This window comes from Camelus bactrianus, chromosome 20 (assembly GCF_048773025.1).
Source record: "Camelus bactrianus isolate YW-2024 breed Bactrian camel chromosome 20, ASM4877302v1, whole genome shotgun sequence".
NCBI lineage: Eukaryota > Metazoa > Chordata > Mammalia > Artiodactyla > Camelidae > Camelus > Camelus bactrianus.
Window position 1 is genome coordinate 37,772,845 of NC_133558.1, and position 13,763 is coordinate 37,786,607.

General features: G+C 49.7%; 1 protein-coding gene and 1 long non-coding RNA gene across 2 annotated transcripts; one reads left to right on the forward strand and one right to left on the reverse strand.

The window, feature by feature from the left end:
- Positions 1-1,734: 1,734 nt before the first annotated feature.
- On the reverse strand, positions 1,735-3,368 carry LOC141574256 (uncharacterized). The gene is made up of 2 exons (XR_012501171.1): positions 3,063-3,368; positions 1,735-2,829 (listed from the first exon to the last, which is right to left on the reverse strand). It is a non-coding gene; the product is annotated as an uncharacterized LOC141574256 (long non-coding RNA).
- On the forward strand, positions 2,127-13,763 carry BAG2 (BAG cochaperone 2). Its single transcript, XM_074348981.1, has 4 exons — positions 2,127-2,419; positions 10,876-10,985; positions 12,423-12,876; positions 13,060-13,763. The coding sequence occupies exons 1-3, from the start codon at positions 2,307-2,309 to the stop codon at positions 12,833-12,835; spliced, it is 636 nt and encodes a 211-aa protein (XP_074205082.1). The 5' UTR covers positions 2,127-2,306; the 3' UTR covers positions 12,836-12,876; positions 13,060-13,763.

Sequence of the window (13,763 nt, forward strand, 5' to 3'; positions counted from 1 at the left end):
CTTCATAATTTGAACTGAATTTAGACACGAGGAGAGGTGGATAGTACATGGATGAAGTTATGTGGATTATTATCAAGAGTAAATGTTTCTAACACTGACAGTGATGCTTATCTTTTCATTTTTATTCGTTTTTCATTTTACTGTGATCCCTTGTTGGTTTTTTTTTTTCTTTTAAAAAGTTTTTATTGTGATCCCTTATTTTTATACCTGAATAACAGCTTTCCCCAAAGGGATGATGGCTAGCATAACGTATATTATAAAAAGGATATATAGATAACGTATTGATAGCATCTGGTCAGTGGTATCACTGATTGTCGTAAATAAAAGTTCCTCAGTTAATAAAATAAAATTCCTCCTTTTTCTTTTCTTTTCTTTTCTCTTTTTTTTTTTTTTTTGGTTTCGTTTTGTTTTGATCCTTGGCCTCACACCTGCCCAGCCAGCCCCTTGTTCCTGCTGCTTACTCTCCCAAGACCTGGCTCCGAACCCTGACCTCTCTCGAGTGCAAGACGCAGGGACTTGTCCTGCCCTTGGACAAGTGCACTGGAATCCTCAACAGGTTGGGCCTCAACTTAAAGAGCTTGTTTCTCATAATTTTTTCTTTTAAATCACTCATTTATTCATCACAAAGTATTTATTGAATCCTTACCACGTGCCAGCACTTGAGATACACCAGTGAGCAAAACAAAGCCCGCACCCTCTGTGGCGCCCACCCTGGGGGAGGGGGGTTGGGCGGAGCATCAAGGTGCATGAAGACCGACGGGAAAGATGGAGTGGGGCGGGGTGCTGGCTAGCTGTAGTGGGAAGGATCCTGACAAGGTGAACTTGAGCAGAGACTCGAAGGTAAGGAGTGAGCCAGGCAGGTCTGTATGGGGAGGACTTGTAGGCAGACGGTGAACAGGTGTGGAAGTGAGCTTGGTGACCCGTGGGGAAGCCAGCCGGCTAGTGCCCGATGAGCTGGAAGAGAATAGGAGGTGCAGTTCTTTTGAGAAGTTTTCTAAAGTTGGCTTTCACTCTGAAATGAGCCACCGAGGGTTTCTGAGAATACGTGGTGCGACCTGCCTTTAGAAGGACTGCTGTAGGGTTAGAGCAGAGCCCGGAGGACCAGGTAGGAGGCACTGCAGTAGCGGGGGAGAACGGATGGTGGAGTGAGACTGACGACCGTGCGGGCCGGAGACAAGATGCGTGTGCTCTGAAGGTGGAGCTGACGGCATTTACATGTGGACGGGTTCTGGGATACCAGAGGAATAGAGTCCAGGTTCATTCTAAAGTCGCCATAGATTTTCAAAGCGCTCGCAAAATGTCTAAGGATCCCAAGTTTGTGTCACATGAAAGAACATTTAATGAGGCCAAATAATCCCCCACGCCAATAGTTCATTAGTGTTTAGACTGAGTTCAGAGGAATTCGGCTCCAGCCTTAAGGGCCTCCTCTCTGCTCAAGTACTGAAATGGCTTTGATCTCAGATGAAAGGCTGTGCTCCAGCTCTGAACTGCTGTTATGCCGGCTTTGGTGCCCTTGCAGCGAGAGGCGACGGCAAGCCGGGCGCCGCGCGCGGGTGTTCGGCGGACGAGGCTCGGCTCCGGCCCCGCCCCGGGGCGGGCTCCTCGAGTCCGCCTGGCGCCCGCTGCGTCCCGGCACTCCTACCGGGAGACTTCGGGACACTGGGTGTCAAACGGCCCTAAATAAGAACGATTATTTCACTCAAATTCCAACAAATAATTTATAACAAAAAAAAAGTCATTAAGAACCCCTTTATTAGAGTAGGTGTAAATAAAGGAAGTCCTGCATCCACTGGACAGGGAATGAGGGGCAGCTTTTTCCTTCCTGCGCTGTTAGCTTCAGTGTGGCGTCCGGCTTTCCTGATTCTCCTGCCGGAAAGAGCCGGTACCGGCGCCGGTCAGGAGGGTGCGGCCCGCCCGGGAGCCGCCGCACCACAGAGGGCCCTTTCCGCCCGCGTCGCAGGGCCCGAGCGCTGTCCTCGCGCAGAGTCCTGTGCCCGGAGAGCGGGGCGGCAGCGACAACCCAGCGGCAGTTAGCGCCCGGGAGGGCGGGGCCGGGGGCCGGGGGCGGGGCCGAGCGGGCCGCGGGGCGGCGGGGCCGCCTTCCCGGGCTGACCGAGGCTCCGCGCCACGTGAGGCCTCCCCTCCGCGCCAGCCCGGCGCCCGTCCGAGCCGCGGACAGCGAGCGCCGAGCGCTCCCGAGCCCGGTTCGGCCCCGGCGGCGGCGCGTCACAGGGTGGCGCGCGGTGACGGCGACGCCTGCGGCCGCGGGACCGACGGTGACCTCGGGCCGCCCGCGCGGGGCTCAGATGGCTCAGGCGAAGATCAGCGCCAAGGCCAACGAGGGCCGCTTCTGCCGCTCCTCGTCCATGGCCGACCGCTCCAGCCGCCTGCTGGAGAGCCTGGACCAGCTGGAGCTCAGGTGCGCGGGGCGGCCGGGGCGGCCGGGAGCAGAGAGCGGGGAACCGGGAGCGGGGGGCGCGCGGCGGCGGGCGAGGCGCGGTGAGGCGGCTTCGGCGGAGCAGGTGCGGCGCGTTCGCTCTGGCGGGTCCCCGAGTCCCGGAGCGGCGCGTGAGGTGCAGCGGACCCGCGCTCGGGCGGCCGCGTCCTCTCGGAACCAGACCCCCGCGGTGGGAGCAGGAGAATCAGAGAAGGGAAAGTTACGGGGACGGGACTTGAGATTAGCGCTGTGACACTGCGGGTCCACCGAGCTTCTCGAATCTTCTGTGAGCCAGCTGTTTTCAACCCACTCTGTTCCTCTTATGCATTCTTACGACAGGCGGCAGTTTAGTGGTCGCCGCTGTGAATGATCGAGATCTTTACTCCCAAACACTTAAGAGCAAAATAGAAAAATAGAATCCAGGAATCTGTCTGATCCCAGGACCAGAGAGGAGTAGGGTCGGTGAGGGCCCGCGGGGTGGGGGTCAGCGGGGCCCCCCAACCCCCTGCCGCAACCAGCCCGGTGTCCGGGTGCAGAGGGCTCCTTCCCCCACGACCCTGCTCACACCTGCCCTCCAGGGGCCGACCACTGGCCCGAAAACACAGTCAGAGTTTTCCCTTCTTACCTGATTTTAAGGTTTCATTGAGGGATCAATGTGAGGATTGAAATGAAAACGCACAGGGTGAGAGCAGGGCGTTGGTTATGGGGGTCCGTGCGGATCCGAGTCAGCACAGAGCACAGCCTGGGGGGAAGAGGGGGGCCGGCCGGGCGCGCGTTTGGTAGCAGGTTACCGCTGGTCGGAGGGCAGATGTCTTGGCTAATGGTTTTCGCGCTTAGCTTTGGGAAGATACAAGAATGTGGCTTCATTAACAATTTCCTGAAAATCTCTCGAAAGGCCTGTTCTGCCAGTTTTGCCGGAGCACAGGGTGCCTCATTCCCATCCTTCTCCTAAATTCTTTCCAGGACGTGCGGTCAGTTCCTGTAGAACCGGGTGGCCAGGGACACTCTAGCCGCACGTGTAGTGGTAGGCTTGTATGGAATTACGAAATAATTTGTAAGAAATTTTGGAAAAACTTCCCTTAGTGTAGGGAAACTTTGAGGTACTTCCTGGAAGCGTTTATGCCACTAAAGTTACTGTGTAAATTGCGTGCAGGTGTAGTTAAATGACAGCCTCACTGAGGCACCACAACTCCCTGAAACCGCACAGAATTTTTTCCCATAGTTTTCACCAGGTTCTGGATGAACAAAGGCGTGTGTAACACAGAAATTTGAAGAAACTCTGCATGTATCTCCCTTGATTGATCTACCAAAACAAGAAGAGGTCTGTTTGCCAAGAAAGTTCATTAATAACCAAATGAGACATTTATTATAATTTGTTAACGTTTATTTTTAAATTGTTATTTATTATTACATACTCATTTTTAATTATTAGTATTATGGCAAGAAACAGTGTCTAATCAGAAAATGAGAAATTCTGTGGCACAGTGATTTCACGGGCAGCAACGGGCAGAGAAATGTGAGGCCAAAGCCGGTTTTGGGGTTCAGCTTGGAATGAGACAGATTCAGGAGTGGGATGGATGTGGGAGTGGACAGATGCAAGAAGAGAAATGCAGGGCGTCCTTCCCGTGGTTGGACCTGACGCTTTCAGTCCCCAGAGAAGGGGGAGCAAACCTGGGGCTACTTTCTTTCCTTTCAGATAGCTAACAAGTGACTCAGCATGGTGCCTGGTCTCTAGCAGACACCCTCGACCATTTCAGGGGCCTCTCTGCCCAAGTCAGAAAGAAAGGATTTTTTTCTTAGAGGAACGAGGAGACGTTGCCCCGCCTCTCCTCAAGCTGAGTCACTGTCCTCACACTTGAATTAATGCCCTACCCTGGGAGGTATGAACGCAGTCAGGTCCTCAGCTTGAAAAGAAAGCCTCTGGTTTGGAACATGATTATGTTCTGAAGTTTGATGACTGTAAAGTGAATTCTGATTCCTGGGTACAAGTGATAATAACCTGTGCTAGGGGGGAAGACTGACTAATAGGTGTCTAATTGTTCATTTTAAGAACTTTTCTAGTCATTTTAGATTTTTGTGAGCTTTGTTTTTTCCTTAAAAAAAAAAAAAAGAATGCTGACTGAAGGCTAAGGCAGTGTTTCAGAAGGTAAGAGAACAGAGAAGTTGATGAAACCGCAAGGTGGGGGATGCGCGAGAGCACTGCGTCGTCAAAAACCGGAATTGTGCCTCGAAGATCAAGTTTAAAAAGGAAACATGAGGTTCATGCCTCACTTTATCGAGTAGATGTGAAACTGTGAACAGAATTATGCTAAATGCTTTATGACCTGGAGTGTGACCTGGAGACACGATGTTTAAACTGCTTTCAGCTGTTGGGCGAGATTCTGCAGCTCGTTCGGGAAGCAACGCCAGCCTTTCTTTTGTGGCCCCGACTCACCTCCTTTTTCGCTTCCACCTAAAAAGGTGATGCTTTCTGTCCCGATTTTCATGACTAGTTCACGTGGTGTCTGAGTTTCCCATTCGTTGGTGGCTCAGAACCCTTTGCTTATGATCGTTGCTGTTTACTTGAGCAGTAATCATAATTTATAACTAACACCCGCTGACAGTTATTCGGGCGACGAGCAGACCAGCAGGTCCCACGCCTTCGTGGAAACTACTGTTACCTCCATTCTCCAGCTGGGAAGTTGAGGCTCGAGAAGTTAGATGTGTCTGAGGCCGCACAGCGGGAACCCGGGAAGACTGGCCGTAGAGCCTACTGCTTCATGCCTGAGTTTTGTTAGAGTTAAATATGGCATGTTTCCAAATGCAGGAGTAGAACACGGGTGGATACGTGATTCTGCAGAAGGAGGTCAACACGGAACACCCACTCTGTGCCAGGAACTGAGTGGCTCCCAGAGGCTCCGGATGGTGATGGAGATGACTGGGATGTGGGGCGTGGAGAAGGCAGAAGGGAAACCATGGGACTGGGAGAGCAGCTGTTCACAGATTTCCCCAAACTGGTCGTGCTGTGGCCCCTTCCCCACCTTGCAGCCAGTGGCGGTGGCTTCTGTGGGGCCGGGGAGTGGAGGATGGGGCAGGGGTGATGTGGATCTTTGAGCTGCAAGTTTCCCATGTCGTAAAGCTTCTCGGGGTGTGCCGACGTCCCAGGAGTCACAAGGCAAGGTGGCATCACAGTTAATATTACATTAGAGCCTATAACTGAAAAGGTCACCTCTCACAGACGTCATCATTTGAAACTTCCAAAACACTGTGAGGCAAGGGGAGGACCTGGAGTATCTCCTGCAGAAGTGAGGGCCTTGCAGTCCAGAGGGTTGGGGTGGCCGGCCTGAGGCTGGACTGCTAACAAGTAGCTCCTAACACTCAACACTGTCCCGTTTTTACACTGAAGTGCCTCAGGAGTGAATGTAATTTATTTTGGTGATGGTTTAGGATGCCTGTCAGAATCGTAACTTTGCCTAAAATTTAAGTGATCACTCTAGTATTTTGATACAAGAGTATTGAATGAGAGACAAGACTATGACTTTAAGAACCTGTTTTAGAAATTATTTCTTTGAAATAAGTCCATTTGCCATTTCCCCTCCTTTTTATGAAAGCACAGATTCTTGTTTTTTAGAAGCCTGAGTTTGTGACAGTAAGTATGTGATAAAGAACAGGAAGCCAGTGTTTTCCGGCCCTTGGGCACAGAGCATGGTCCCCCAGTATCCTCGCAGGTTGGTTCAGGGCCCCCTAGGTTACCAGAATCCATGGATGCGCCAATCTTTTGTAGAAAACGGCGTAGGAGCAGGCCCTCCGCACCCATGGGTTCTGCACCTGTATTAACACATAACTTTTTTTAGTTGATGCTGTCAGTCACTGTGTTGAAATCTTTACTTCACTGAGTGACAAGCACTGTCTCATGATCCCTATTTCGTAAATGAGGACATTGAGGCAAAGAGAACTGAAGTCTGTGGTGGCAGTGCTGGTTTGAGCAGCAGGACTGAGGTCCCGGCAGTCCCCACACCCCTACATCGTATAAGAGGACATGTCGGGTGGCCAGACACTGATGTCACCTCCCAGCACCTTGTCCCTGTGGTCCCCAGACTGCGGGAGGCCAGCCGAGGCAGGGTGCACTTCAGTCCCGTCCTCACGGCAACGCTCTGACCACAGCTTCTTTTGGTTTCAGCCTGCCTAGCCGTGATTTCATGCAGAGAGTTTTCCGGGAGCACAGCCCGGGCCAGCCTGGATGTGAGGAGAAGTTTTCCCGATTTGGGCATGTAGCTCTTCCAGGCTCTGCTAGTAAAAACAGAACTGCCCTCTCCGCCAAGAGCAGCGTAGTCAAGTGATGTGTTCCAAACGTGAAGGATTCGGTCAGGCGACCTGGCGCTCGTCCGCGCAGAGTTCCAGAAGGAACAACAGAATGGCGGGTGGGGGATATTTGAAGATATAATGGCTAACAGTTTTCTAGAACTAATAGAAGGGGTATAGACAGAAGGATGCATATGTGAGTTGAAGTTAAAGATCCCAACAGCAGATAAACAGTACACATACTAGGTAAACGATGTAGAGACGTGGGTTCAGCTCTTTTAAGGAAAAAAAAAAAGCCGATGACGTAGTCCGTACCCTAGACGGCCGCAAGCTGACTGTGTGGAGGGGAAGGAGGAGGTTGCTAAGGAAACAGTTCCTGCCAAAAGGATTGGGTTTTGGAAAAGGATCAGCCTGTAGGCAGGGGTCAGGGAAAAAGAATGTTGCAGATGAAAGGACCGTGATGCCAGTCCCCCACCCCCGGAACATTTTCTGAAGAATGACATTTTACTGCTGCCACGAAATGAGACAGGTTTACATAAAATCATATATAAGAAGTTCTATGAAAGATGAAATCTGTTTTTCACAGGGGATATGCCCTGGCGATTTATCTAGCCTTGTGGGGAAAAAAATGAGCAGAACTTTGAAGTTCCATCTGATTTCCTGTGTATTTGGTCTCATTTAATGACAGAATATCTTCTGTATAGGACAGATTTATTTTTTTTTTTTTCCAGAGTGTCTCCTTTCAAACCACTTTCTTGTTAACAACTCCATGAACATTCTCTTGTGACTAATTATAGTAAATGAAGCAGCCTTCTTTAGAGTAACACTCAGTTCTCTTGATCGCCCTACACTGGAATACAAACTCAGGAAAACCGGGAAGTTAACCCCTTCTTTCAGTGTCTTCTCATTTCCCAAGCAGCTGGTTCTTGTGTGCCATTTCAATGCCAGAGTCGTGGGTAGTGTTTTCAGCACAAACGTGTCACACTCGGGCCAGCCCGGCCCCTGCTGTGTGTGCTGAGTCTCTCGTGTGAAGCGTGGAGCGCGCCGTGAGCCCGGGGAAGGGCAGCCTGATGTCGAACTGTTACTATTTATACAGTGCGGGTGCTGGCCGTGCGGTCCACCCAAATTGGTTGCGTAAGATTCTCGCTCCTGCCGGCTCTCATAAACACAAAGCCCAGCATATATTTAGTATCTTGATGCACAGAGACCCTGTGACTGTACATGGGTCGGTGCTATTTTGGGGGCTAACAGGTGGGTGCCCGCTGGGGAAAAGGCGGATGTGTAGCTGGGGTGAGGGGGGGACATCCTTATATGGAAGGAACACGTGTCAGTTACACGCTGCTGAAGTTGTTCCTCCCGCTGGTTCCGGTCCTCTGTGATCTTGTGCTTCTCAGACCGTCTGAATGCTGGAGAGAAGTCTGGCACTATTTATTTTGCAAAAGTCAGCAACTTACTTACTTGTGTTGTGATGGGTAATGAGAGAGGGACCTGGAGACAGAGCACTTCAGACCTACAGGATTTTGTTTTCTTTTGCTCTCATGATTCCACAGCCTAATTTGTTTTGTTTGTTTTCCAAATGTAGTTCCCTGTGCTATACTGTTGGACCCTGTTGTTTATCTGTTTTCTATGCAGTAGTTTGTATCTGCTAATCCCAAACTCCTAATTTATCCCTCCCCACCCTCCTTTCCCCTTTGGTAACCGTACGTTTGTTTTTTATGTCTGTGTGTCTGTTTCTGTTTTGTAAATAGGTTCATTTGCATCTTTTCTTTTTTTAAGATTCCACATATAAGTGGTATCATATGGTATTTGACCTCACTTAGTCTAATCATCTTTAGGTCCATCCATGTTGCTGCAGATGGCATTATTTCATTCTTTTTTATGGCTGAATAGTATTCCATTGTGTGTGTGTGTGACAACTTCTTTATCCAGTCATGTGTTGATGGACTTTTAGGTTATTTCCATGTCTTGGCTGTTGTAAATAGTGCTGGTGTGGACACTGGGGAGCATGTATATAGAACTTCCACAGCCTCGTTTTTTAGCGGCTGGGTGTGCTCAGTGTAAGGGCATGTGTGTATAGTTGGGGGAGCTGGAGAAAGTGGTGCTATGAAGTTTGATTAGGGCTTTATACCAAAAACTTGCAGAGAGGCATTTCCTTTAAATTCAGGATAAGACAAAGATGCCCGCTGTCACACCACTGTCTAATATAGTACAGGACGACTTCAGTCAGCCCTATAGAGAAAGAAAAACAGGAGCTCATAGGGTTGAAGAGGAAGAGGTAAGAACTAATCATTTTTTGCTGATGATATGAGCATCAATCTAGAAGAAACAGTAGAGTAAAAAACCATTAAAATTAATAGGTGTACATTAGGGTTGCCAGCTACAACATGAAGCCACAGGAACAGCATTTCTGTAACCATCAATAGCCAACTAGAAAATGTGGTTAAAATGTTATTCACAGTAGAAACAATATCCAAAGTATGGGAAGAGCCTTAAGAGTGCCATTCAGACTTCAGAGCTCTAACCAAGAACAGAGCAGGCTCTGAATAAAGGGGGAATGACAGTGCTCTACAGATGTCAGACGTCCTCCAGTTTTGTGAGACACCCAAGAAACTGACGCTAGGGTTTAGGGAGGAATGAAAGTCTAAATATTAGCTCAGTTACCTTTAAAGATTAGGCGACTAGTTCTACCAAATATTACAAAGCAGGTGCTATTTTTTAAAAAGTGGGTGTTGGTGTAAGAATAGTCAAAACGCTAACGGGTGGGATAGAGATTTTGGAGGTGGATAACCCACAGACCACTGAGGGAAAGATGGGTTGTTGATGGATAATGTTGGGGAAATGGTTCACTGGAGAAAAATGAAGCCCTTACCTAACCACACACAAAGGTGGATTCTAGATGGATGAAGACGTAAGTATGAGAAAGATCAAGTTAGTAGAAGGGGCTGTAGGAAAATCTCCTATGACCTCGGGATGGGAGGACCCGGAAACAGAACTTCCACAGCAGGAACCATGAGGCAAAACAAAACCAAGAAAAGATGGACTGGGTCGCTTCAGAGTAGGGCTGTCTGCCCAGGGAAGGGCATCTCAGACACAGCCGTCCCTCAGAGGATGGGAGGAGATGGTCGCAGTGTCACCAACAAGGGAGCAATACTTTGTGCAAATCAGCAAGAGGACAGAAACCCCAGTTTAAAAAAGAAACCGAACAGGCAAAGGCTGAGACAGGCTCACAGGACAGAGAGACGCCCAAAATGAGTAGTGATGAAAGAAATGCAGATTATAGCACTTACGGGACTGGCAGCAAATGGTGAGAAGGTTGGGAAGTGCTGAGTGTCGCAGGGCTATGGGGGCACAGGGTCTCGGCCCTGCTGTCCTGGAGGAGCCAGGAGGGAGTCAGCTGGATGGTCTACAGAGGCATGGCAGGCCCTCCCCAGGATGGATGCTGATGGGGGCCATGCAGGGGCAGGGACTCGCTGAGCGGGACGGGCGGTGTCCCCGCTGAGCCAGTGTACAGGATGGCAGGGTGGTGTGTGTGTGTGTGTGTCTCTGTGTCTGTCTGCGGGTCCCACACACCTGCAAGAAGCTGCTAATCACACGTACACACAGCGACCTGGGTGGCTCTTCGTAAATTACTCTGAGCGAGAAAACAAACAGACAGAAACACGCTGAAAATAGACAAGTACACCAAATTTTTCTGTAAGAACAAATACAGGCAGATAAGCGCTGAATAGACTGCTGGGCCTGGGAGCGGGGAGGGAACCGAAGCAAAGGGCACCCAGACTAAAAAGAATAGAAAAAAACAAGGAATAAAGAATTTTTGATTATCATCGTAATCATCTTTTTTTAAAAGCTGAAGTCTAGTTGACTTACAGTGTCAGTTTCTGGCGTATAGCACAGTGATTCCGCTCCACATACATATATTCCTTTTCATTATAGGCCATTACAAGGTAGTGAATATAGTTACAGCTCCCTGTGCTCTACAGTAGGCCCCTATTGTTTAGCTATTTTATGTACAGCAGTGTGTATCTGCAAGCCTTGAACTCCTGATCTACCTGCGCCAGCCCCCCCCCCCCCCCGCCACGAGTTGGACAGGGTGGCAGATGGAGAGGTGAGGACCGCTAATGTCTGTCCAGTCACTGTCTTGTGTCCCCGTGACACAGGGTGGAGGCTCTGCGGGAGGCGGCCACCGCTGTGGAGCAGGAGAAGGAGGTCCTCCTGGAGATGATCCACAGCATCCAGAACAGCCAGGACATGCGGCAGATCAGCGAGGGTGAGCACGGCAGGGGCGGGGCGGGGGGCCGGGGGCCGGGGGTGGCCTGCGGCCTCAGGTTCCCACGCCCCAGTCCTTCATTCTGGGCTTTAGAAGTGCCTGGACTGGACAAGACGCGAAGGCAGAGGACAGGGTGAGAGGCTAGAAGCAGAGAGGACGGAGGAGATGCGCTGAGGTGTCACAGGGAGGGGAGAAATGCAGAGAACAGATTAGGACCCAGCACAGCTATTTCCATGTGGAGAGCGAGCCGGCCTGTGCTGGCCGTGGTCCCCACTGTGCTCCAGCCCCAGACCGCTCCATCCATGGTGGGTCTGTCTCTTCACCGTCCCCAGGAAGGAATAGACTGGGAAGGGAGGGACAGGTTGCCGATGCCCCTATAAACAGTGAGATGCTGGCACAGCACCTTTCCCCACCCAGTCCTCCTCCCCCTGGCCAGGACTCAGACCACTGCCTGCCTGAGTCTGTCCGCAGGGGGTAAAGTCAGCACCTCATTCTGAGAGCTTTTCCTCCAGTATCAGGGCTGTTTTCTCAGCCAAAATTGAGGCATTGTACTCTGATACACATGCCGAACGTGCAAATATGCCTCTTTGACGTAAGGATTATCTTGAGCTGATTATTTTTGAGAGACTGCAGACACAGGAGAAGCTCTGAAAACAGAACAGAAGTTACTCCTTTGTCAGGGAAGTTTACATTTATAAAGGAAATTTCCATCTGGAAGGGCATCTCCCTCTTTGTACCAGGGAGAGGGTGACGTAAATTACAGGAAACTCATCAGTGGAGAAGCACCCACTACAGCTACATAAAAACCTGACCTCTGTTTACTGTGCCTTCCTGTTGCCTCTTCCCTCCCCAGCATCTCGGGCTGAGGATGGTACTTAAGGTGGAGGTTTGGCCATATCGGGAGTCACTCAGTTTCCCTGGGGATCTCCCTGTATAAGGGATGTATACATGTTGCTAAACTTAGGGTTTTTCCCTGTTAATCTGTCTTTTACTACAGGGGGTCTCAGTCAAAAGCTCAGAAAGGTGGAGGGACAGTAATTTTTCCTCACCTACATGCACAACCTCACGGAGACCCAGGACACCTGCTCTCCTTGTCTGACCAGCACAAAACCGCAGTTACACTCACTGTTCACTCTATTAAGACCGGTCTCCTTCCCAGTTACAAATGCACATCTGCCCAAGTTCTGCAGACTTGACAGCCTGAGAAGTCACCTGGTGTCCTTCAGGGAAACACCTTCAGGGAGACACAGTCTGCAGCCTGTCAGTCATCTGATGCCCCCTGTAAGCCAATCGCATTGCTGTGGTTTTACCTCTCACCTGTAAGAAATTCACAGGTGCTTCCAGAATAGATTTAACCACAAATGAACGCCTTAGTGTTCTCGACATAGATGAGTTTCTGTCTCATACTGATTGATATTTCACACTCTTTATGTTTAGGAGAAAGAGAAGAATTAAATCTGACTGCAAACCGCTTGATGGGACGAACCCTGACAGTTGAAGTTTCGGTGGAAACAATACGGAACCCCCAGCAGCAGGAGTCCCTCAAGCACGCCACCAGGATCATCGACGAGGTGGTCAGCAAGTTCCTGGACGACCTGGGAAACGCCAAGAGCCACCTCATGTCGCTATACAGCGCGTGCTCGTCTGAGGTGCCGCCTGGGCCGGTGGACCAGAAGTTTCAGTCCATAGTCATTGGCTGTGCTCTTGAAGATCAGAAGAAAATTAAGAGACGCCTGGAGACTCTGCTTAGAAACATTGAGAACTCTGACAAGGCCATCAAGCTGCTGGAGCATTCGAAAGGCGCGGGGTCCAAAGCCCTGCAGCAGAACGCCGAGGGCAGGTTCAACTAGTTTCAAGCCTAAGAGCCCTTCTAAACGATGACCTAAAGATGGTAAGATACTGTTTTAAGTGATAACTAGTTCTTTCTGTTAGGCGTAGCAACGGATTTGGTATTGATAGCTGTTTCCGGCGAGGAAAATATTCCAGTGTTGTTAGTTTTATGAATAACAAAGCTAGAAATATTTTGATTATACCTTTCTAGAAGTTTTTAGATGGGATTCTTGTCTTATACTAGGCTCGAGCACTCATACATGTGTATTTTTACTCTTCTGTGGATGAACACTCCGCTCGCGAGGGGCCAAAGCACCACGGTCCTCTTGTGGGCTTTGTGCGGCGCGCACGCGCTGGACCAGACACGCTGCACCAAGGGGGAGGCGCTCCCGCACCGCCGCCGGCCGCCAGGCATCTGCGTCACAGCGTTTTGAACCTTCTCAAGATTTATGCATCTCATGATATGAATGTATTTCTTGATATACAGGAAAATGTGATGTGAGAGAATTCACCTCTGTACCACTGTCAACAACCGGATCTCCATGTTTCCAAATGCATCATTTCTTCCAATGTTTAATCATTACAGAAAGACAATGTTGTAACTTGCTTTTAGAAAGAAAAATTAAATGCTTTTTATAAAGTCTGCTTTTAATTCTCAGCTGACAGACCTCTACTCTGCGTAGCTGCACACTTTGCTGACCCGCTGCCCTAACCGGTCACTTAGGTTGCTTCCAGTTTGCTGCTTGTTCCTGCCACGTACTTGTGTGCGTGGAGCTTTCCCCTTCTCTCTTGTGTTTTTTATTTTCTTTGTATCAATTCCCAGCAATGGGATTTAATGGGTCAAAGGGTACATACACTTTAATGGTCGGTATGTTTCCAGTTTTTTGTATAAAAGTTAAATCAATTTATACTTTCCTCAGTAATTAAAGAGTAGCTATTTCACTGAAA

Bases quoted from the DNA above. Each gene is read 5' to 3' on its own strand.
- BAG2 (XM_074348981.1), top strand. From the start codon at position 2,307: ATGGCTCAGGCGAAGATCAGCGCCAAGGCCAACGAGGGCCGCTTCTGC. The intron at 2,420-10,875 runs GTGCGCGGGGCG...CCCGTGACACAG, and splicing joins CTGGACCAGCTGGAGCTCAG to GGTGGAGGCTCTGCGGGAGG. The intron at 10,986-12,422 runs GTGAGCACGGCA...CTTTATGTTTAG, and splicing joins CATGCGGCAGATCAGCGAGG to GAGAAAGAGAAGAATTAAAT.